General features: G+C 35.4%; 9 protein-coding genes across 10 annotated transcripts; all 9 read right to left on the reverse strand.

Moving 5' to 3' along the window:
* Positions 1-172: 172 nt before the first annotated feature.
* Positions 173-1,679, reverse strand: LOC17895175 (MLP-like protein 34). 2 transcript variants are annotated; one of them, XM_006303050.2, is made up of 3 exons: positions 1,415-1,679; positions 822-1,310; positions 173-708 (listed from the first exon to the last, which is right to left on the reverse strand). In XM_006303050.2, exons 1-3 carry the CDS (start codon positions 1,611-1,613, stop codon positions 425-427), a joined length of 972 nt encoding a protein of 323 aa, XP_006303112.2. In that variant the 5' UTR covers positions 1,614-1,679; the 3' UTR covers positions 173-424. The 2 variants fall into 2 exon arrangements, with proteins under 2 accessions (XP_006303112.2, XP_023643369.1); XM_023787601.1 differs by having other exon boundaries at positions 1,411-1,513.
* Positions 1,680-3,437: 1,758 nt separating this feature from the next.
* Positions 3,438-4,124, reverse strand: LOC17895188 (MLP-like protein 31). Its single transcript, XM_023788616.1, has 2 exons — positions 3,887-4,124; positions 3,438-3,816 (listed from the first exon to the last, which is right to left on the reverse strand). The coding sequence occupies exons 1-2, from the start codon at positions 4,122-4,124 to the stop codon at positions 3,539-3,541; spliced, it is 516 nt and encodes a 171-aa protein (XP_023644384.1). The 3' UTR covers positions 3,438-3,538.
* A 587-nt stretch (positions 4,125-4,711) lies between these two features.
* LOC17895437 (MLP-like protein 34) lies at positions 4,712-5,648 on the reverse strand. Its single transcript, XM_006301363.2, has 2 exons — positions 5,396-5,648; positions 4,712-5,244 (listed from the first exon to the last, which is right to left on the reverse strand). Exons 1-2 carry the CDS (start codon positions 5,598-5,600, stop codon positions 4,967-4,969), a joined length of 483 nt encoding a protein of 160 aa, XP_006301425.2. The 5' UTR covers positions 5,601-5,648; the 3' UTR covers positions 4,712-4,966.
* A 3,687-nt stretch (positions 5,649-9,335) lies between these two features.
* On the reverse strand, positions 9,336-10,235 carry LOC17895601 (MLP-like protein 34). Its single transcript, XM_006300849.2, has 2 exons — positions 9,995-10,235; positions 9,336-9,843 (listed from the first exon to the last, which is right to left on the reverse strand). The coding sequence occupies exons 1-2, from the start codon at positions 10,197-10,199 to the stop codon at positions 9,566-9,568; spliced, it is 483 nt and encodes a 160-aa protein (XP_006300911.1). The 5' UTR covers positions 10,200-10,235; the 3' UTR covers positions 9,336-9,565.
* Positions 10,236-11,186: 951 nt separating this feature from the next.
* Positions 11,187-12,305, reverse strand: LOC17895622 (MLP-like protein 28). The gene is made up of 2 exons (XM_006301756.2): positions 11,993-12,305; positions 11,187-11,748 (listed from the first exon to the last, which is right to left on the reverse strand). The coding sequence occupies exons 1-2, from the start codon at positions 12,204-12,206 to the stop codon at positions 11,444-11,446; spliced, it is 519 nt and encodes a 172-aa protein (XP_006301818.1). The 5' UTR covers positions 12,207-12,305; the 3' UTR covers positions 11,187-11,443.
* An 857-nt stretch (positions 12,306-13,162) lies between these two features.
* LOC17896216 (MLP-like protein 31) lies at positions 13,163-13,917 on the reverse strand. Its single transcript, XM_006301687.2, has 2 exons — positions 13,717-13,917; positions 13,163-13,633 (listed from the first exon to the last, which is right to left on the reverse strand). The coding sequence occupies exons 1-2, from the start codon at positions 13,895-13,897 to the stop codon at positions 13,365-13,367; spliced, it is 450 nt and encodes a 149-aa protein (XP_006301749.1). The 5' UTR covers positions 13,898-13,917; the 3' UTR covers positions 13,163-13,364.
* Positions 13,918-13,973: 56 nt separating this feature from the next.
* Positions 13,974-16,535, reverse strand: LOC17895345. Its single transcript, XM_023788572.1, has 7 exons — positions 16,132-16,535; positions 15,619-15,860; positions 15,407-15,529; positions 15,186-15,302; positions 14,904-15,086; positions 14,584-14,725; positions 13,974-14,397 (listed from the first exon to the last, which is right to left on the reverse strand). Exons 1-7 carry the CDS (start codon positions 16,487-16,489, stop codon positions 14,219-14,221), a joined length of 1,344 nt encoding a protein of 447 aa, XP_023644340.1. The 5' UTR covers positions 16,490-16,535; the 3' UTR covers positions 13,974-14,218.
* A 221-nt stretch (positions 16,536-16,756) lies between these two features.
* Positions 16,757-17,656, reverse strand: LOC17894970 (MLP-like protein 31). The gene is made up of 2 exons (XM_006301284.2): positions 17,390-17,656; positions 16,757-17,287 (listed from the first exon to the last, which is right to left on the reverse strand). Exons 1-2 carry the CDS (start codon positions 17,589-17,591, stop codon positions 17,010-17,012), a joined length of 480 nt encoding a protein of 159 aa, XP_006301346.1. The 5' UTR covers positions 17,592-17,656; the 3' UTR covers positions 16,757-17,009.
* A 946-nt stretch (positions 17,657-18,602) lies between these two features.
* Positions 18,603-19,791, reverse strand: LOC17894197 (MLP-like protein 43). The gene is made up of 2 exons (XM_006302880.2): positions 19,465-19,791; positions 18,603-19,173 (listed from the first exon to the last, which is right to left on the reverse strand). The coding sequence occupies exons 1-2, from the start codon at positions 19,661-19,663 to the stop codon at positions 18,896-18,898; spliced, it is 477 nt and encodes a 158-aa protein (XP_006302942.1). The 5' UTR covers positions 19,664-19,791; the 3' UTR covers positions 18,603-18,895.
* Between the last annotated feature and the right edge of the window lie 2,355 nt (positions 19,792-22,146).

The raw sequence follows: 22,146 nt of genomic DNA on the forward strand, positions 1-22,146 counted from the left end.
ATACGAGAAGGCCATCTCCATAAGCACATGTCCCAAAAATGGAGTCTTCGATATTTACAACTTTTGTATTACCTTATTTTTTATTTTAATGATATTTACAAGTTAGATTGGTTGTTGTGAAGAAAGTTGTTTTTTTCTCTCTTATCTTTATGAATCATGAAAACATAAAAGATAAAATCCAAAGATATTTTATAAGCGCTAGTAAACATAACATAGTTAATATTGTAGTAGCTTCAATATTTTAGCTACTACTACACGTCGCTGCTCAAACTTACAATTTCAAACGTAAAACATACATTGAAATATTCATGCACACTCACAAACTCGGACATGGCTCATAGTCCTTATTTATTGCATCTGAATTCAAATACTGAACATACGGTACACACACAAATAGATGCACGATCGAGGAGTACTCTCCTCTCTATTCCTCGGCCAAGAGATGTTCATCTATCTCTTTAGAGATCTCAACACATAATTGAAGGAGAGTTTCGGGATGAGCAACCTCCTCGCTAATTTTCTCATACTCAAGGTGCCAGTGCACAATACTCCCTGAACCTCCATGCTTAGGGTTAGGGGTCACCTGAATTGTGGCCACAAAACTTTTGTACTCTTTCATCAGATCACCTTCTATAACCCTGAACGTTATCAAGTTCTTATCAGGTTCCACCGCCTCGATCCTCTCCTTAGCCACCTTTGCCTCCCCATCTGCACCAATTATATAACATATGATATTTATAGGTTTAATTAATTTGTCTGAACTTCAGTTTGAAATCTACTGGTTTTAATTATATGAAAAATATGAATATACACTGACTTACCATGAACGTAGTTCCAGAAGATGATAGAGCCTACCGTGCCCCAGTCGCCTTCGTGCAGATCACAGCCCTGAATATTTCCTGGAGATGCTTTGGAGACATGATGTGGTTTCCCTGACCACATGTGATGGAACTTCTCAGCCGAAGCTTTGATCTCCAAGTCTGTCTCAAGCTTCCCCAACAAACTAGACGTCTCTGTTTGCTTCACCTCTTCTTCTTCTTCAGCCAAGAGATGTTCATCGATCTCTTTGGATACTTCGACACAAAACTGGAGGAGAGTTTCCGGATGAGCTACCGCGTCACTAATTTTCTCATACTCAAGGTGCCAGTGCACAATACTTCCAGGCTCTCCATGCTTATTGGTAACCTGGATCGTGATCACAAAGCTCTTGTACTCTTTCATCAAATCACCATCTAAAACCCTAAACGTGATCAAGTTCTTCTCCAGCTCCACTGCCTCGATCCTCTCCTTCGCCACCTTTGCCTCCCCATCTGCATCAATCATTTAATATTTGTAGGTTTAACTATGAAATTCCCACATATAGAATTGTGTCTGTATTTTAGTGAAATAGATGAATATATAACATTTGACTTGCCATGAGTGTAGTTCCATAAGTAGATAGATCCCACTTTGCCCCAATCGCCTTCTTGCAGCACACAGTCCTGAACATTGCCTGGAGTTGCTTTGGGGACATGGTGTGGTTTCCCTGACCACATGTGATGGAACTTTTCCGCCGAAGCTTTGATCTCCACGTCTGCTTCAAGCTTCCCCACCAAAGAAGATGCCTCCGCCATTTTTCAAAGGCTGGTTTTCTTGAGGAGTTATGAGATTTTTCTGTATTGGTATAGATTGTGAGTTCCTTGGGATTTTGATAGTACTTTATATAGATGAAATGAGTGAGCATATCTGGAAGAAGAAAACATTGGTTTGATTTGTGATCACATACAGTCCCATCATATTATGACCCATAAAGATATCAATAAGATTTCCATATAATGAAAACCTTTATTTTCTTCTTTAAAATTGTGTATATCTAAGAGTTTTTTCTTTTTCTTTTACAATGTCTTTTTATTTTATTTTACAAGTAAACTTATAAGCTCGTTTCTAGAGACCAAAAGGTTTGGTAAAGATTGAATTTTGTTAGGACATGGAACCTCAAAGTATATACTCATGCAGTTGACTGTTACATTCCTAACCAGACCAGAGTGTTTGTAGTTAATAAAATCTACAGGACATGTAGTGAGAGAGCTAGCCAGCTTGTTTCTGACCAGGTCTCAAAGATCTTAGCCAATGAATGTTGCGGATCTCGATTTTGCAATGTGATAAGAAAAGAAAAAAAGGTGTATATGTGACAGATCAACATCCACTTTGAAAAAATGAACAAAAATGGGAAAGTAATAATTTTCCGAATTAAACATATGTAACAAAAACGACATATAGACAATTTAGTCCATATATAACAGCACATATTTGAATTTTGAAAATTGCAAAAGCTTTCTCTTTAAAATCAATGGATGCTCGATTGAAAAGTTATCATCACATTATCAACACGTTTTTCGTCAGAGAAAATAGTTAAGATCCTATTCAAATAATTGTTTCTTGAGAGGAAAGTGCCATAATTAATGTCATTATCTCTCGACATATCTTGTCATACAGTAGTCTTTTTGTTTTTGCTAATTTCGTTCAATGGTCATAATTTTTTGGAAAAAAAGAATGTCCTCCAAATTATTGTGTTAGGAACCATTTCGTTCAATGGTCATTATGTCTTTTTGTTTTTGCTTATTTCGTTCAACGGTCATAATTTTTTGGAAAAAAAGAATGTCCTCCAAATTATTGTGTTAGGAACCATTTTTTTTTGTCAGTAACATAATTATACAAAGTTCAAATTCGGATGAGGACGACCAAAATTAGTATAAACTATAAACCACCACTAGATTACATGTGTTGGTCTTCAACCGTTTTGTTTCATTGGACACTAAACATGAATAAAACTCAAATACATTTTACTCATTGCTGAAACTTGAGCGTTTTAGCCAAATAGCATAGAAAGATCGATAAAAACAACTGCTTGTCATTTTCCCAAAACTTTAGTGATCATTCTGATTTTTTTTTTTGCTAAGTAAAAGATCATTCTGATTTTTACTCTTAATTAATCTGTTTGATTTTAGTTACGTTCTTTTAGCCTTCCCTTTTTACGTCTAATTTGGCTAAATAAATATAGATTGTAACAAGTGTTTCGAAATATATATATTTTCTTTGAATGAACGTAAAATTATGTTCAGTCCAAAAAAGTCTTGGTACATTATATGCATCCTTGTTTTGACAGTCCAAATACTGTATTAGCTGATCCACGGTGCTCGGTTGTTCTCCATGTCTACGTCACTACGTGTTTCGATATTAAACACTTTATTAATGATTTATTACATGAGCTGAAGATCATATTATAAAGAGACTGAAACGAGGAAGCGAAGAATGCATGATTCTAACTTTTATGATAGCAGAGATCAAACGAAGCTTGATTTATTCACAAACATACGTACATTATGTATCACAAGCTTTTATTTTGAAAAGAAAAACATATCGTAAACTCATTTAGAGTATAGCACTTTCCTATATCACTCACATATTAAGGCTCCTTATTTATTGCATCATAGACTAAAACATGCATGCTTCATATACACATATATAGGATGGATATCACAATCTTAAAGAGTACTCTCTATTCCTCGTTCAGGAGATGTTCATCGATCTCTTTGGAGACATGGACACAAAACTCAAGGAAGGTCTCAGGGTGAGCCACTTTGTCGTCAATTTTCTCATACTCGACGTGCCAGTGCACCACACTCCCACGTCCTCCTTGCTTAGGGGTCACTTGGATTGTGATCACAAAGCTCTTATATTCCTTTAGTAAATCTCCCTCTATCACCCTAAAAGTGATCAAGTTTTTCTCCGGCTCCACTGCCTCGATCCTCTCTTTCGCCACTTTTGCCTCCCCATCTGCACCAAATATATTTCTTGGTATGACTCTGAAATCTATGTGAAAAGATAGAATATAAAATTGACTTACCGTGAACATAATTCCAGAAGACAATAGAGCCAACTTTTCCCCAGTCGCCTTCGTGTAGCTCACAACGCTGAATTTTGCCTGGAGATGCTTTAGAGACATGGTGTGGCCTCCCAGCAAACATGTGATGGAACTTCCCAGCTGAAGCTCTGATGTCAACATCTATCTCAAGCGTCCCAACCAAACTAGACGCCTCTGTCTTTATTGGATCCATTGCAGCCCCGGCCATTTTCGTAGCCATTTTTTGTTTTCTCGTTTATCTTGAAAGTTTATACGATTTTGAGAGAGGATGATGAGTCTTGTTTGAGTTCTCTTAACTTGGCCTCTTTTTGTAGAGGAGTGAGGGCGTAACGGTTGTAGAAGAAAACAAATATTTATTAATTGCTATTTTGTAATCACGACCTCATTTTTGTTGTCTCACCTACTGAATTTTCGTAAAAGATAACCGATAAATTAGGTTTTGTTCATATAAAATGATCTAGAATCATTCAGGATCACACGGTTCAGGTCTTTCCTTCCGCAATCACGTATGTTGAAAATATTCTTAGGAGTACATGTCGTTCGTTAAATCAAGGCACGAATTGGTTGTAATGCAAATAAAAACAACAGTCATTTATTATGTTATTTGATAAATATGATTATATAACTTTTTGTTTTCTGTTTTTTTTTTTAATGCATTATTCGTAACTTAAAGTCCTTAAAACGGATATATGTGGAATAATATATGACAAATTCCTATATGGGTATGATATTATTGTTAATTTTTTTTTTTTTTGACAATGTATATAATTTTTTTTTCAATTTCAACTGTAAAGTTTGTAACAATAATAAAAGGAAAGACTAGGCTTATTTATCCATACATATTGTAAAACATCATTAATACATAATTTTATTAAAACATTATTAACTTAAACAAACAAAACACATAATACATACACACATTCAGAGAATATCACTTTTATCACAACTCAAACTCGTTATATATTGCACCTTGAAAGAGTGAGACTAATAATCAGAATGCTTTATTAATCACACATACACATGGATAGATAGGATATAGTCACACTAGAGTAGTACAGACCTCTATTCCTCAGCTAAGAGATGTGCGTCGATCTGGTTGGAGACATCGATACAGAACTGGAGTAGAGTTTCTGGATGAGCCACCTCGTCGCTGATTTTCTCATACTCAAGGTGCCAGTGCACAATACTACCGGACCCTCCTTGCTTTGGGGTCACCTGGATCGTGAGCAAGAAGCTTTTGTACTCTTTCATCAGATCACCCTCTATAACCCTGAACGTGATCAAGTTCTTCTCCGGCTCCACGGCCTCGATTCTCTCCTTAGCCACCTTTGTCTCGCCATCTGCACCAATGATTTTGTCATTTATACAAGTGTGACTTGAATGTAAATTCAAAAATATATTATAAGTTTAAACATATATATAAGATGTGGAAGATATTAAATAAAACACTAACAAACAATCAAAAAGTGTATTATAAGGTAGTTGACTTGCCATGAACGTAGTTCCAGATGACAATAGAGCCAACTTTTCCCCAGTCGCCTTCGTGCAGATCACAGCTCAGGATGTTTTCTGGAGATGCTTTGGAGACATGGTGTGGTTTCCCAACGAACATGTGATGAAACTTTCCAGCGGAAGCTTTGATCTCCACTTCTGTTTCAAGCTTCCCAACCAAACTAGGAGCTCCAGTGCTTGCCATTTATAACTCTGATATGCTTATCTTGGGAATATTAGGGTTTTGAGAGAGGAGTGAGTTAATTATCTACTGATCGAGTTCATTAACCTCTATTTATAGTCGAATGGTTGAGCAACACTCGAATATTATAATATAATTTCATGATTAGCTAGTTGTGTATCATGTGATTCCGATCCCATCATTATGACTCAGCTGTATAAATTATTTGAATTATTCATAAAACTATCCTACATTACTTGGATTTAAGTTTTTTTTTTGTTTGTTAAACTTTTATTTGAATATATGATACACGACGATACTTTCGTTTTCCCTGTTTCAAAGTCTCTGCTTATATATATATTAATTTGGTTAGTACGTAATAGCAGGTAGTTGCCAACGTATATTCTTAATTTTTAATACATAGATGTTGCCATTTCAACCTTAAACCATTAATGGAATAATAAAAGAGAAGAGAAAAAAAATTACATTAAAGAATTTATTGTGGTTCACGCTAAGTATGACTATCAGTTTATTTTGGTTGTTCATATTGATGGCTCTAAATATGAAAATTATTTACATTATTTATATTCTTCATCTATGCTTAGAGTCTTGTACTATAATTATTACATTAATCACATTATTTTGGTTGATATGATGCACTGATTAATAAATCTTCAGACACGATCTTTTATTCGCATTATGTAGTTGACAATATCTTTTATTTGATCCTATGATGACTTTTCTTCGTTACATATATAAATATTTTCTCTTTCTTTCAGACTCTCAGTATAATATACTATATGCTTAATTAAATCTCCATACGATATGATACGAAACATGTTATTAGATAGATGATAGGTAGAAAAACATGGATTAAAATCCTATCATACATCACATTAGTTAATTGGGTTTGACAAACACACATTATTGGGCCTTAATGGGCCAGACGAAATTGGCATTAAGAAAAGGAGAAGAAGATCCTGGAAATAGCTTTGGCCCCTATGCATACATGTATACGTATGTGTCTTCGTTCAAGAAAGTGGGGGAGGTGAGAACTGAGAAGACACACATCAAAGAGAATTCTAGAGAAAGAGAAGAAAAAAAGAGGGTTCTTCTTCAAGAAGCTTTCTCCTTCTTTGTTGTGTCTTTGATATTGTATCCTCTTGTGTGCCGAAATTTGTAAAACCAAAACAACATCACAAGTTAGTGGTATAACCTCTTTCATATAGTGGAAGTTGTGGGAGACGGTTCCCACCCGACACGTACCGGTTAGAGGCCGGGAACTCGGTGATCAAATTCTCTTGTGTCATGTTCAAGTTTTAGATTTTTGAATCTTTGATCGGGTGAAAGGCGATTAGGGACCAATAAATTTCCTCACAACATTCTTTTTCGTTTTACCAAATAACGAACATCATACACATATGACATATTTAGAGTAGAGGGCTTCCATTTCTTCACTAACATATATACAAACCACAGCTCATTATTTTATTGCATGCATACAAACACACAGTGTTATGCTTAAGACGCAGGGGCGGACCCACAGCCAAGATGGTGGGGGCAGCTGCCACCAACAAAAAAAAAAAAATTAAAAAATTAAAAAATTATTAAATATTATTAAAAAACAAAATCTGCCCCCACCAAAAAAACTACTTTTTATCTTTTTTTTGGGAAAGCCCATTAACCCATGTACTAAAAAATATATATTAATATATAAGTTAAAGACTTACTAATCTAGACCTAATTTTTTGTTATTTTCTTCTTCTTTAATCCTTTGTTTTCTTTATGTGACAACAAATCAACAACTATCAATTTGTGAGTTTTATTTTCCTGATTTTTTTTACAATCGTTTCTATTATATAAGCATTATTTTTTAGTCAGTTAATTTTATTTAATCAGTTCAAGCTTATAACTATGTTTCCTGGAAAACATTATATAGGTTTTTATGTTATACATGACTATATTAGTTTTTGCAGTGATAATTGTTTATATGTTTATTCTATGGTTAAGCTTTTATGGAAGTTTGTTACATAATTTATAAATTTTAAATTAATAAATTTTAAAATATAAGTCTATAAATTCAAAATTTTCTAAATTTTTACATAATAACATGTTTTTTTTGTTTTTAGTTATTTGAATATGTCACAAATGAAAATGTGGTAAAAAGGTTTCAATTGTTAAATGAGCGTCTGAGTGGTTTTGTAAGATGTTTAAAGTTTTTACATGACAATTTTATGTCTTTTATAATTTAGTATTTGATAGTTTTTTTACTATATTTTTGTCCCCATTGAACAAATTTTCTAGATCCGCCCCTGTTAAGACGTACACTTAAAGTTTACAAAGCCACACGAGGAGTAATCCCCACTGATTCGGTGAAGAGGTATTCATCGATCCCTTTAGACATATCGACACAGAAGTAAAGAAGAGTCTCAGGGTGAGCAACCTCCTCGCTAACGTGCATTTGCATTGTTTATTTTTTCCCTTTGTTAAACAATTGTTTTGCACTGTTTCAAAAAAACAAAAAAACAATTGTTTTGCATTGTTCATAAAACGATTGTAAGATATAACGGGTAGTAAGACGGATAAGATTGTTAATTATATATAAAATTTAAAATATTTTAATTATTTTAATTTTTTAAAAAGTTTAAGTAATATTATTATTTTAACTCTGCACTAAATTTAAATTGAAGTATTATTGATCCTGCTATAATTTTAAACATAGATGGGAAGGGATGTAATATGCTTTCAACATATTATATGACAAGACGGGTTCTAAGACGTGATGGGTTTGAATTGATATCAACAAAAAATTTAAAATATCAATAATCTCATACTTCATACGGGCAAAAAAAATTATTTTACTATTTTTAATAACAACAGTATCGGACATGTATAATCAAAATAATTTAAGTAAAGATTAATATTGTGTAATCTTGATATTTATTAAAAGAATTCCAAAAAAATTTGTAAAAGTTTCATAAATATAAATTAAAAATAAAATGTCTGTTACACCGCGGGTTAAAATCTAGTACGGTAAATATAGCTGATCTAAAAAAAACAACTAAACACTTTATTTACCACTTTGACACTCTTCATTGTTCATTATGTATGTATCTTTCAGTGTTCAACTTTCTAATTACCCATATAATAATCTTAATGACTCAATATTGTGGTTGATAATCTTAAGACTCAATATTTTGATCTTCTAGCTAGCTTTGACAAGCTGCAGTTCAAATGCTTTGGATGGAGAGAAATCACTGCATGTGTATTCACAAAACACATTCCGTTTGGTAAATTCTTCAATTTATCATTCGACAGCCAAATACATTGATCAGTAACATAGCAATAAAGTCTTAGACATATCACATATCATGTGGTTCTCTGTGCTGCAAAAACACTCATTGATCGACCATTTTTCTTTAATCCAGATCAACTCCGATAAGCCAACTCTGAGGAACATTATTTACATACCGTCTACTAATTCCTAAAGATAATTAACGGTTTATATGTCCCCAAACCTATTTCTGCTCTGATATGAATATATGTAACTTATTCCAATTAAGCTTGCATAGTTGCATGCTTAGACTCGTTTTAGCTCCTTACCACCTTTTGCAATGTATTGATCACAAACTGGACCTTTTAAGGGATTATGGATATGTTATATATTATTGTTATTATTTTTATTGTTTTGACAGTATATCATTTATTTTGCAATTTCAACTGTAAAATTTGTAACAATAATAAAAGGAAAGACTACGCTTATTTATCCAAACATATTGTATAACATCATTAATACATAATTTTATTAAAACATTATTCACTTAAACAAACAAAACACATAATACATACACACATTCAGAGAATAGCACTCTTATCACCAACTCAAACTCGTTATTTGTTGCACCTTGAACGAGTGCAATTATTAATCAGCATGCAATCACACATACATGTACAGATAGGATATAGTCACACGAGAGGAGTACAGACCTCTATTCCTCAGCTAAGAGATGTGCGTCGATCTGGTTGGAGACATCGATACAGAACTGGAGTAGAGTTTCCGGATGAGCCACCTCGTCACTGATTTTCTCATACTCAAGGTGCCAGTGCACAATGCTACCGGACCCTCCTTGCTTTGGGGTCACCTGGATCGTGAGCAAGAAGCTTTTGTACTCTTTCATCAGATCACCGTCTATAACCTTGAACGTGATCAAGTTCTTCTCCGGCTCCACGGCCTCGATTCTCTCCTTAGCCACCTTTGTCTCGCCATCTGCACCAATGAATTTATCATTTATACAAGTGTGACTTGAATGTAAGTTCAAAAATGTATTATAAGTTTAGACATATATATAAGATATGGAAGAAATTATATAAAACACTAACAAACAAGCAAAAAGTGTATTATAAGGTAGTTGACTTGCCATGAACGTAGTTCCAGAAGACAATAGAGCCAACTTTTCCCCAGTCGCCTTCGTGCAGATCACAGCTCAGCATGTTGTCTGGAGATGCTTTGGAGACCTGGTGTGGTTTCCCAACGAACATTTGATGAAACTTCTCAGCAGAAGCTTTGATCTCCACTTCTGTCTCAAGCTTCCCAACCAAACTAGGAGCTCCAGTGCTTGCCATTTATAACTCTGATATGCTTATTTTGGGAATATTAGGGTTTTGAGAGAGGAGTGAGTTAATTATCTACTGATCGACTTTATTTATAGTCGAATGGTTGAGCAACAGTCGAATACATTTAAGAGTTTCTTTCATTATAATAATTTCATGATTAGTTGTGTATCATGTGATTCCGATCCCATATTCCCATCATTGACTCAGCTGTATAATTATTTGAACTTTTAATTGAATTGTTCATAAAATTATCTACATTATTTGGATTAAGCTCTTTTTCGGTTAAAATTTTATTTGATTTTATGATACACGACGATTCTTTCGTTTTCCTTGTTCAAAGTCTCTGTTTATATATACATTATTTGGACTATTTTATTTTTTTTGTTAAAAATTTATTTGAATTTATTATACACGAGATACTTTCGTTTTCCCTGTTTCAAAGTTTCTGCTTATATAAATATTTTGTTAGTGGTAGCAGGTATAGTTGCTGGCGTATATTATTAGTTTCTTAAACATTTGATGCCTTAAATGCTGCGTATAAAAACCATTGGAAATGTGGAATAATAAAAAGAGTTAAAAAATGACATTAAATAATTTCTTATGGTTCACGCTCAATATGAATATTGACATATTTATTAATATGTTATTAGAACAAATATGATTAAAATCAGTAGTTCCGTAGTGGGCAGAAATTTATATTGACGTTAAACAATAAAAACATGGAACGTTATCTACAAATACTAATAAATAAAAATGTAAAATCAAATATTAAAACCTCCTTTATCAGTCTGCAACTTTTATATTCATCATCTATGCCCAGAGAGTCTTCTACTTTGATTATTACATTGATCACATTATTTTGGTTGATATTATGCACTGATTAATAATCTTCAAACAGGATCTTTTTATTCGCATTTTGTAGTTGACAATATCTTTATATGATCCTATGATTTTGTTACATATATATTTCTCTCAGTATATTATATATATGCTTCATTAAATCTCCATACGAAAAATGTTATTAGATGGATGAAGGTACGTAGAAAGACATGGATTAAAATCCTATCATACATCACATTCTTTTTAGTTTTACCAAATGACAAACATTATACACATACTTAGTAGAGGGGCTTCCACGTACAGATATAAAAGCACAGCTCATTATTTATTGCATACAAACACACATGACACACAGCGACGTATACCTCTTACTCAAACTCGGTTCACGGTTCACGGTTCACGTACTACACACTTTACAAAGCCACACGAGGAGCAACCTCCACTGAGTCGGTCGAGAGATATTCATCGATTCCTTTGGACATATCGACACAGAATTGGAGAAGAGTCTCAGGGTGAGCAACCTCCTCGCTAATTTTCTCATACTCAAGGTGCCAGTGCACAATACATCCTGGCCCTCCTTGCTTAGGAGTCCCCTGAACCGTTATCACAAAGCTTTTGTACTCTTTCATCAGATCACCTTCAATGACCCTGAACGTGATCAAGTTCTTCTCCGGCTCCAACGCCTCGATCCTCTCCTTCGCAACCTTTGCCACCCCATCTGCACCAATTAATTAACAATTTTTTTTTTATAGGTTTAATTTTGATAATCAATTTTTTTTCTACTTTAATGGTAATCAAATTTACTTTATGTTTAAGAATTCTCTAGTCTTTATATATATATATATATATATATATATATATGTTAATTTTTGACACAGATGCATATACCTCGTATGTTAGCCTTAATTAATTTCGGTTTAGACTCCATCAAATATTTAAAAAAGTGTATAAAGTTGACTTACCATGAACGTAGTTCCAGATGACGACAGTGCCAACTTTTCCCCATTCGCCTTCATGTAGTTCACAGTTTTGAATGTGTCCCGGAGATGCTTGGGAGACATGGTGTGGTTTCTCAACGAACATGTGATGGAACTTTCCAGCCGAAGCTTTGATCTCCACGTCCGCCTCAAGCTTCCCAACCAAACTAGAAGCCTCGGTTTTTGTCACGGCAGCCATTTTTTGTCCCTTCGATCTACTTATTTTGAATGAGGAGTGAGTTCACTTATGTGTTCTTTGGCATCTATTTGTAGAGGAATGGTTTTAGAGAAACTGTTGAAAAAGTTAAAAAGTTTGATTCAATTTTTTTATGTAGTTTTATTCATTTAAACTTTTTTTTTTTAACTTGCATTTCATCACGAGTCCATCAGTATGACTCATCTATAGGATTACATTTGTAATTTTTTTTTTGTTAAACTATTATTTGCATTGTTCATAAAAAGATCTATTCATAAACACGATTCACGACGCTACTTTTGATTAGTAAATGTATATTTATAAACACTAAAATCTCACATTCATGAAACGATTAAAAAGAAATGACACAAATGAATTTGTAGTGGTCCATGCGAAGTTTAGAAAACTACGTTCAATTCTCCCTGTTCCGGTTTTTCAGTATAAACAAATTGAGAGCTTTACACTTATTTTCAACAAGAGTTACAAGACTACAACTCGACTAAATATGAATGAATATATATATATATATATATATATTCCGAAAATTGATGGGTTTTTCTTTCTTAAATCAAGAGTACTAAAAACTTTTTCAAATTGCCTGTCACGTCACCAGGTATATATATATATATATATATAATTGTGTATTTTTTTTAATTCTTATGTTGATTTCAAGTTGATGTGGAATAGAATGACAAGGCAAAATTTAGTTTTTGTTAACATTGTATATTTCAACTTTGTTTATTTTACCTGATGAAGTGACAGACAATTTCACAAAGTATTTGGTAATCGTCACCATCAGATATTTGATTTGAAATTTTCAATTATAATTATATTCACATTAGGTAAGGATTTTTTAATTAATTATTGTGGACCTGTAAGTTTATAATATTTAAGTATTAATGATAAGAGTGAGAGTGACATTATAAACAGAGTTACAAGAACTTTAAAAGACAACAAACAAACAAGAAAAAACATTTTTTTTGCTAAATGAAAGCCCATTACACAGAATCGAAATCCATCGTACAGATTGAGATTTGCATACGATAAGCCCATCATTGTAACGACAAAACACACTTCCGATGTTTTCGTACATGGCTTTAAGATAAGTAACCGTTCGAATATGAAACAAAGAAATACATAAAGGCTTTGTACTTAAATCTCTTATGTTTTGAGAAGATTAGATTCGATATCTTTAGTGAGGTAGACTGCAAAATCCATGTATTTGTTCGGAGCTGGAGAATCTGAGCTAAGCTTCTCGTATTCCCAACTCCATCTCGCTATACTTCTTCCATTGAGCTTTGGTATGATCTGAAGATTACATTTGAAGCTACTGTAATTCTCCATCACATCTCCTTCGAACACAAACACAGTCATTGATTTGTTCGCTTCATCTATCTCTACTCTTTCCTTCATCTTCTCTACTTTTCCATCTGTAACACAAACCATTGATATCAGATTTATGCAGAGAGTAGCTTATAGTAAGAGGAGACGCAAGTAACTTTTTGTTTCTTACCCACAGACAAAGTCCAATTCTTGGTGCCTTTACAGTCATCACCAACTTGTTCCTCCACGCTAAGTATTTTCTCTGGAGACAGTTTTGGTACGCTGCGCGAAGTTGCCTTGATAGCTTGGAAAATCTTATCAGCTGACACTTTGATCTCCACTTCTATCATGGATCTCGCCATCTGAGCCATCACTTTTCTGTTGTTGATCTTTTGGTCTCTGTGTAGCTCTGCTTATATATAAGTGAAGTCTTTTGAAGGAAGAATCTGTACCATGCCTAGCATTTACGCCAGCTTATATTAATAATTTCTTTGTTCTCTTCACAGACAAGACTCATTTGGGGAACTGATTCACCAAGAATCTGAATCTCCACCAAAAGATAGGCCTTCTCAAGATGAGTATACATCTCAAAACTGTAAGGGAACTTTACATAATTCACATTCCAAGCCTCAGGGTAACACTAAGGCTCGCCTCTTGAGACTTGAATAAGTCACAGATGGACGAGTCTTCTTTTACTTCTCCAATAGTTTAGACGTGTTTTTTTGCGATCTAACCGTTATGGGTGAGGTTGAGAAGCGCCTTTGCTTGTTGGAAATAGATGCACAATCATTTTCTTCTCTACTCACTTCACCTTCTAAGGGATTTTTTGGTGGCGGTGAAGAACCAAACAACTGCACAATTAGGCTGCCACCTGCAGAGGATCAGAAAATTATCATTTAGGGGTAGCCTATAAGATCATCCTACTTATCTATATATTAAACTGCTACATAATAGTATCTTAAGGAACAAAGTAGAAACCATATTGGATTTCTGTAGTCAGATAACATCTAGAAAATGAATTAAGAACCATACAGTCGAATTCTTAAAGTTACATTACCTAGCACAAGAGCAGCTCCGATCCACCCAGCTGTTCCCCACCGCTCACCAAGGATGAACCATGCAAACCCCGCACCCCATAGAGGCTCCAAACCATAGATCACAGCCGTGTCACTGGCAGATACATCACACATGGCAGTCATCTGCACAGACAGAACATGTTGAATGTAAAATCACCAAAATGAAACCAATCTAAACAACACCTTAATAACTGCCAAAGTTCATTTACTTTGTTAAATATCTGCCTTATGCATCAACAAATGATTACATTGAAACACTGGAAAGATAGCTTAGAGGAGAAAGCCAGAAAATCTAATGTACCTCGATCCACAGACAAACACCAGTTGAAAAAGCACCGGTGTACAGCGCAGGTATCCATGGAAACGCAACCATACATTCCCAAGATGAGTCCCATGTCCAGGAAGATGGGTCATAATCTTGAAAAATAGTAGACCATGTCCCACCAAAATACCACACCATCGAAAACAGAGCAACGACACATGTCTAAGTGGAAATGGCATACATACATACAACTCCGTTAAACCATCATAGTAGTTCACCACAAGCACAATTAAACTATATAAAGCAGAAAGCTTTCCTGACCTCATAGCCTAGAAGGGGTAAGAACTTGTCCTTAGTTGTAGTTCGTGAGATATGTTCTGTCCTTAGCATATGAACTCCAAAGAACACAGCGCTTAAGAAATTAAACAAGTCACCAATCTGAATAAATGTAAACTACACCGTCAAAATACTGTAAAAAAAAAAAAAAAAAAAAATACTGTAAACAAGAAAACTTCACTTGTCAAGGATCAATGAGCACTTACACATGGAGAAGAACCACTGGATTCCAGCATCCAGACTCCCAAGATAGACATTAAAGCTCCAAACCACGTGCGTGCAGGTATTATAGCTCCAAGCATACCATCAAGCAATGGAACCACAATTATCTGTAACAGTCATCAGAGGCAAAGATAATTACTTTACCTTTAAGACTCTCTCATACTAATTGAACTTGTCTGAGCAAAACACAACTCACAGTGAAAATGGATATAAATGATGCACGACCAGCATCAGATGTTAGAAGACCAATTGCTTGCATTAGATACCCTAAACTAACCCAGAAACCTAACTCAATCCCCGAATTACGCGTTTTAGCATCATTCAACGCCCGCACAACAAAAGGAGTGAACGGAATCGCAGCCACAACAAACCTCACAACATTAAAAGCTGCAGGATCCATGATCTTTTCAACCTCTTTAACAACTGCAATATCACTAGCTACAACATAACACATGTCAACAGATCAGAACTTATAAACTTCCACATATTCAATAAACAGTTTCTAAGAGCCTAAGCAGTCAACAATCAAATCCAAGCTCCTACTTTATCCTCAACCAACCCAAATTGGAGACAAAGTTTGTTTCCATGTGGTTTAAGTGCAAAGACAGAACAGAGATCAAAGATTGAAACTTTGAAACTATGCATTGATTCCAAACACCTAAGAACAGAAGAAAAGCTTAAAGCTTAAAGGGGAATACTCAGAGCTTACCATAAACGATTGTAATGGCATTCAGAAGAATGATACTTCTAAATTTCGTAGAATCAAACAAGATCTTTCGCCACAGAGCTCGTTGACCGAACAAAGTTTCGAAATTTAAATTTAGTTTCGTCTTCTGAGGGACAATCTCAATTGAAGATAGCGAACAAGGGATCAAACCAACACGCTTGTTTTTGTAATTGACACGATCAGACCCATGAGTTTCCAAATTACCCGGTGCTTTGGAAGCAATCACGGTCCGAGATGGGGAAGAGTTCTTGAGAGAGAAAGGTTCATGATGAATCCGTTTGACTGAAAATGACGTGTGTAGAGGAGAAGCTACGAACTTGATGACCGCTGCCATGGACATTGGACAGAGCTTTTTCTCGATCCCTTTGAGCCACAGACCAGAAATAGTAACCCATAGCGTTGTCGTGGTCCGATTCGAAATAAATATCTAAAGATATTATTTTGCCAGTAGTATAAACCATCACGTGTTCTTTGTTTACTTGTGCTGTCCAAGTGTTATTATTCTATTCGTGTTCACTGATGCATATGAATTTAATTATTGTAACATTTTTGACTTTTGTGTTGAGTTTTTTAGGCATACACATAGACTTGAAGTAGCAGCCTTAAATTTTACACGTATCTTCAATTTACTGTATTAACTTCAAACGATCGACAGTATCAAAAGTATGCATTTTATGAATTAAGCTCAAACACAAGTCGACAGTAGTAGTATGCATACACGTACATGACACACACAAGCTCGGACACGGCTCGTTGTTTATTGCAATTTCACATACATAGTAATTAAGCAGACGTGCTTAAAGACTTCACACACACATATATATATATATATATAAGAGATTAAGAGATGATCATATCCTCTATTCCTCGGATAAGAGATGCTCATCCATCTCCTTAGAGACTTCAACAGCCAACTGTAGGAGAGTTTCAGGATGAGCCACTTCTTCATTAATTTTCTCGTACTCAAAGTGCCAATGTGCAACACTTCCAGGTTCTCCTTCCTTAGGGGTCACTTGTAAGGTGATCACGAAATTCGTGTATTCTTTTAATAAATCACCCTCTAATACCTTGTACGTAACCCGATTGTTCTCCGGATCTACTGCCTCGATCCTCTCTTTCACTACTTTTGCCTCTCCATCTACACCAAATTTAACATTCACGTACTCAATTATCATGACTTGGTAGATCTTAGAAGAGATTTATATATATATAAACAAAGAAATATATAAAGTTGACTTGCCATGAACGTAATTCCAGGAGATGATTGCGCCAACTTGGCCCATTTCACCTTCTTGCAGCTCAGCTCCCTGAACGTTCGATGGAGTTGCATTGGAGACATGGTGTGGTCTCCCGACAAGCATGTCATGGAACTTCTCCGCCGAGGATTTTAGCTCCACGGTTGTCTCAAGGACTCCAACCAAACTAGATGCCTCTTCCGCCATTCTTTTTAATTACCGCTGACTTTGTAAATGTTAGGGTTTTTGAGGTTTGAGAGTGAATGGTTACTTTCTGAGCTCTTTTGCCCCCTTTTTATAAAGGAATGTATTAACCGTGAATGCGACTGAATTTTATTATTAATCGTATTTTGATTTGTTCTTTATCTTATGTGATCACGTTTGTCCACCTGTAGCTAACTGATAAGCCTGAATTGTTTGATGTATACTTTTTTAATTAATGTATAAAACGAAGGCTATATCAAATATATTTAGTTCGTAGCTCGTGTCAAACAAAATGTTTTCAGGGTGTAGCATTAGTGGGAAAGCAGTAAGAAAATAATTTCAAATTATGTGGTAGGGTTTGGAAACTAGAACAAATGGGTTCATTAGGAGTATGTATAAATGTATCCCTTCGCTATTTCTAGAGATGGCATGATAAGGATTTTTGAATAATGGTTATTTGATTGGTATAGCTTGATCATTGGATGTGACTGGATCCATATTAAACAAATGATAAGTTTTAAACTATATTCAATTTAATAGTCATCATTTCATTATTTCCACTAAACCGGTGTTTCTCCTTGATAAGCTTCTTGAAAGTTCTTACTTAAATTGTTGAATATAAAACTCTGACCATACATGTATCATTGAGTATTTTATATTTCCAAATCATTATTAAAATATCATATCCTTTTTCGAGTCAACCCTCGCAGACCATATGTTTTTGCAAAGGTATACACGTTACCTATTTAAAAAAAAAAATATATATATATATATATGACGAAGTTTAATTAGGTTGGAAAATATCGTTCATATGGCAGTGTGATCTTTTGCAATAGGAAAGGTTCTAATCTCCCAAGTTCAAATACTTCAAAACCAGTGACAAGAAGGACTATCTAACATGTTTTCGGAGAATGTGGGCTTAGAGTAGAAATTTTATAACGGAGACAAAATTTGGAAATGTGACATCTTGGCCCATTTTATTTTAGTTTGAAATTTGGATAAGAAATGGGGTGATACGAGATGGGACTGCACTAGCTAGATTATATGATTTTACTATCATTCAATACAGAGATGATAGTATATTTATACACAAACTTGAAGTAGCACTATAACTTTAGTACTACTACACGTTGCATCAATTTAGAAACTTCAAACATCACTCGACCGTACTAGTACGCATACACGCATGCGATTGACACACCAACTTGGACACAAATGATTATTTGTTGTAGTTTCAAAGTACTTAATCAAGCAGACATATTTAAGACGCACACACACACTGACACACATGAAGGGTACGTAATCCTCTATTCTTCGGTTAGGAGATGCTCATCGATCTCTTTGGACATTCCAACGGCAAACTGGAGGAGATTCTCAGGATGAGCTACCTCCTCGTTTATTTTCTCATACTCGAAGTGCCAGTGGACCACACTCCCTGACCCTCCATGCTTAGGGGTCACTTGGATTGTGATTACAAAGTTGTTATACTCTTTCATCAGATCACCTTCTATAACTCTGAACCTGATCAAGTTCTTCTCCGGCTCCACCGCCTCGATCCTATCCTTCACCACACTTGCCTTTCCATCTGCATCAATTGCTTTTAGATTTTATTACTTCCCTAGATTTGGCTTTATAAAATCAACATGGATTTTTTTCAAAAGGATATTGTATATAAATGTAATCATAGTAGCTAGTAGTCATCTACTGTTAATTAATATTTGAAATCCATTCCATTTAAACGAACTTTTTTCTAATTAGTACTATGAAATTTATGTAGCGACTACATATCTTTAAGAAACTAGTTTGAATTTTGGTTTAGATTCCATGAGTAATGAAAAGAAAAATTAAAGACAGAAAGATATAAAGGTTTACTTGCCAATAACGTAGTTCCAGACGACGATAGAGCCGACCTTGCCCCAGTCACCTTCATGCAGCTCACAACCATGAATTTTATCTGGAGTTGCTTTAGAGACATGGTGTGGTCTCTCGGCAAACATGTGATGGAACTTTCCAGCCGAAGCTTTGATCTCCACTTCTGTCTCAAGCTTCCCCACCAAACTAGATGCTTCTGCCATGATTTTTGCTAATCTCAAGAAATTGTAACTACGGTCTTTTTGGAGAGGAGTGTGTTTCTCTTCTTAAGTTCTTTAGCCTCTCTATTTGTAAAGGAAAGTGTTTGTGGAGGAATAGAAAGAAAAAAAAAAGAAAAAGAAAAAAAACTGTTCAAGAGAAGACTCATCTTAATAAATAAAGTCAAATAATAGTATTATGATAAGTTTTGCAGCAGCATGTCATGACTGTTCGTCTGTTCCATTATAATAATTCACCTGTCCATATACTATATATTTGAGGTGACAAGCGTTGCCCACACTGTGATCCATATATTGGTATTATTGATCGATCACAGAATTCATGTTGTTTCTTTCGCTATCAAGTTTCTATTCAAGGCAACACAAATTACATAAAAGTTTTAGCCCAATAAGTGGAAGCCCACGTAAAGTAGTAGATGAAGAGTAAACCCTAATACAAGTTACACCTCCATAACATTGGGCCGGACCGGGCTTGACATGGGCCGGGCCTTACTGGGCTTGTTATGACAATCCACTATGATTCATAACACTCCCCCTTGGATGTCATAACCTTCGTGAGCTAGTAATACGCTTGGGGATGTTGCCTCATTAAAACCTTACCAGGAAAACCCATTGGGATAAAACCGTGGTGAAGGAAAAAGAGTACAACACGTATTACTCCCCCTCATTTGAAGCTCACTGAAGATCTTTAAGCCGTCGCATTCCAATCTGCTTGATAAGCTTCTTGAGCGTTGAAGTTGGAAGCGACTTGGTGAATAGATCCGCCGAGTTGTCACATGATTGAACTTCTCCGGCTTTCTGTAATTCATGAGTGAAGAAGAACTTTGGCAAGATGTGCTTCGTCCTATCTCCTTTGATGTATCCATCTTTGAGCTGAGCTATGCAGGCAGCATTGTCCTCATACATTATTGTTGGTGCTGCCTTCCCTTCGGTCATCCCACAATCGATCATAATATGTTGGGTCATGGACCTCAACCAAACGCATTCACGGCTGGCTTCATGCATCGCCAAGATTTCAGAATGGTTGGACGATGTTGCTGCGATCGTTTGCTTTTGAGATCGCCAAGATATTGCCGTTCCACCGTACGTGAAAACATAGCCAGTTTGTGATCGACCATTGTGCGGATCCGAGAGATAACCTGCATTAGCAAAACCAACTAATCCCTCCTTGGGATGGTTAGTGTAAAATAAACCCAAATCTTTCGTACCTTGTAGATAACGAAGAATATGTTGTAATCCCGTCCCAGTGCATTTGGGTTGGACAATGAGCTAAATCTTGATAATAGATTCACGGCAAAACATATATCAGGCCTTGTGTGGCTCGCCAGATACATTAAAGCTCTTATGACACTGAGGTATGACTTTATGGACTGAATGGATCACTATCCAATCTTAGGCTTCTCACCACCAATGGGCCTGGTCAATGGGCGGGCCTAGTCCTTATAAATTTCCTTTGAGTACCCTTTATTGTATGCCATTTGATGCACAAGGATTTCATTATTTATGTACTCAAGGTGTAATTCCAAACAGGACTTATTTGATGCCTAGGTCTTTCAACTGTTTGGTCGATTACCCAGAGGTTCATATACACTGCTTATGATTACAAATCCTTTGTTTGCAAACCTCTTTATGAGTATTCATGGACTGATGGGATCGTTTATAATCTTACATACGCCCATTTATTCTAAGTCCATGAAAGGATTTGTCCAGCCTTATGCGCAGTGATGTTCTCGAGAACCTTTCTTATATTTGAGCTCAATACTCTCTGGTAATCTCTTATATTATCCAGTGGACTTATATAAATATGCAGGCATTACATCCATTAGCCGCAAATGAAGTCTTTTCATTTATATAGCCAGACTTAGCATCCACCACATGGGAGCATATCTCCTCATAATATATTCATGGTCTATGTGAGGATCCTTGTGCAATATGCCGTGCTTTATATATCACGATATCACCATATTTATTTCTTTTCCTCACAAAGACCCATTTATGTCCAACTGGCTTTATATCGAGAGGTGGCCTTATACATTCCTCTTCTCCACATATTTAATCCAATCTGTGCATTGAGTGCATTCTTATTATGGACGTGGGTTATCTCCACATATTTAATCCAATCTGTGCATTGAGTGCATTCTATTATGGACGGGGTGTTATAGACTAGAGAGAATAGAGAGGGAAATAGGATGCTTTATTCATTAGGTTAAAGCCATATATATAGGTTCATACAAAGGAGGTTACAAGTAAACCCTAATACAAGTTACACCTCCATAACATTGGGCCGGACCGGGCTTGATATGGGCCGGGCCTTACTGGGCTTGTTATGACAATCCACTATATTCATAACACTCCCCCTTGGATGTAATAACCTTCGTGAGCTAGTAATACGCTTGGGGATGTTGCCTCATTAAAACCTTACCAGGAAAACCCATTGGGATAAAACCGTGGTGAAGGAAAAAGAGTAC

This window comes from Capsella rubella, unplaced genomic scaffold, assembly GCF_000375325.1.
Source record: "Capsella rubella cultivar Monte Gargano unplaced genomic scaffold, Caprub1_0 scaffold_2, whole genome shotgun sequence".
NCBI lineage: Eukaryota > Viridiplantae > Streptophyta > Magnoliopsida > Brassicales > Brassicaceae > Capsella > Capsella rubella.

Bases quoted from the DNA above. Each gene is read 5' to 3' on its own strand.
- LOC17895188 (XM_023788616.1), bottom strand. From the start codon at position 4,124: ATGGCTACGAAAATGGCCGGGGCTGCAATGGATCCAATAAAGACAGAG. The intron at 3,817-3,886 runs GTAAGTCAATTT...TATTTGGTGCAG, and splicing joins CTTCTGGAATTATGTTCACG to ATGGGGAGGCAAAAGTGGCG.
- LOC17895601 (XM_006300849.2), bottom strand. From the start codon at position 10,199: ATGGCAAGCACTGGAGCTCCTAGTTTGGTTGGGAAGCTTGAGACAGAA. The intron at 9,844-9,994 runs GCAAGTCAACTA...TCATTGGTGCAG, and splicing joins CTTCTGGAACTACGTTCATG to ATGGCGAGACAAAGGTGGCT.
- LOC17895345 (XM_023788572.1), bottom strand. From the start codon at position 16,489: ATGTCCATGGCAGCGGTCATCAAGTTCGTAGCTTCTCCTCTACACACG. The intron at 15,861-16,131 runs GTAAGCTCTGAG...GTTATGTTGTAG, and splicing joins TGCCATTACAATCGTTTATG to CTAGTGATATTGCAGTTGTT. The intron at 14,726-14,903 runs GTACATTAGATT...CTGTCTGTGCAG, and splicing joins GTGTTTGTCTGTGGATCGAG to ATGACTGCCATGTGTGATGT.
- LOC17895437 (XM_006301363.2), bottom strand. From the start codon at position 5,600: ATGGCAAGCACTGGAGCTCCTAGTTTGGTTGGGAAGCTTGAAACAGAA. The intron at 5,245-5,395 runs GCAAGTCAACTA...TCATTGGTGCAG, and splicing joins CATCTGGAACTACGTTCATG to ATGGCGAGACAAAGGTGGCT.
- LOC17895175 (XM_006303050.2), bottom strand. From the start codon at position 1,613: ATGGCGGAGGCATCTTCTTTGGTGGGGAAGCTTGAAGCAGACGTGGAG. The intron at 1,311-1,414 runs GCAAGTCAAATG...TGATTGATGCAG, and splicing joins CTTATGGAACTACACTCATG to ATGGGGAGGCAAAGGTGGCG. The intron at 709-821 runs GTAAGTCAGTGT...TAATTGGTGCAG, and splicing joins CTTCTGGAACTACGTTCATG to ATGGGGAGGCAAAGGTGGCT.
- LOC17894970 (XM_006301284.2), bottom strand. From the start codon at position 17,591: ATGGCGGAAGAGGCATCTAGTTTGGTTGGAGTCCTTGAGACAACCGTG. The intron at 17,288-17,389 runs GCAAGTCAACTT...AATTTGGTGTAG, and splicing joins CTCCTGGAATTACGTTCATG to ATGGAGAGGCAAAAGTAGTG.
- LOC17896216 (XM_006301687.2), bottom strand. From the start codon at position 13,897: ATGGCTCAGATGGCGAGATCCATGATAGAAGTGGAGATCAAAGTGTCA. The intron at 13,634-13,716 runs GTAAGAAACAAA...TTTGTGTTACAG, and splicing joins GAATTGGACTTTGTCTGTGG to ATGGAAAAGTAGAGAAGATG.
- LOC17894197 (XM_006302880.2), bottom strand. From the start codon at position 19,663: ATGGCAGAAGCATCTAGTTTGGTGGGGAAGCTTGAGACAGAAGTGGAG. The intron at 19,174-19,464 runs GCAAGTAAACCT...CAATTGATGCAG, and splicing joins CGTCTGGAACTACGTTATTG to ATGGAAAGGCAAGTGTGGTG.
- LOC17895622 (XM_006301756.2), bottom strand. From the start codon at position 12,206: ATGGCTGCCGTGACAAAAACCGAGGCTTCTAGTTTGGTTGGGAAGCTT. The intron at 11,749-11,992 runs GTAAGTCAACTT...TAATTGGTGCAG, and splicing joins CATCTGGAACTACGTTCATG to ATGGGGTGGCAAAGGTTGCG.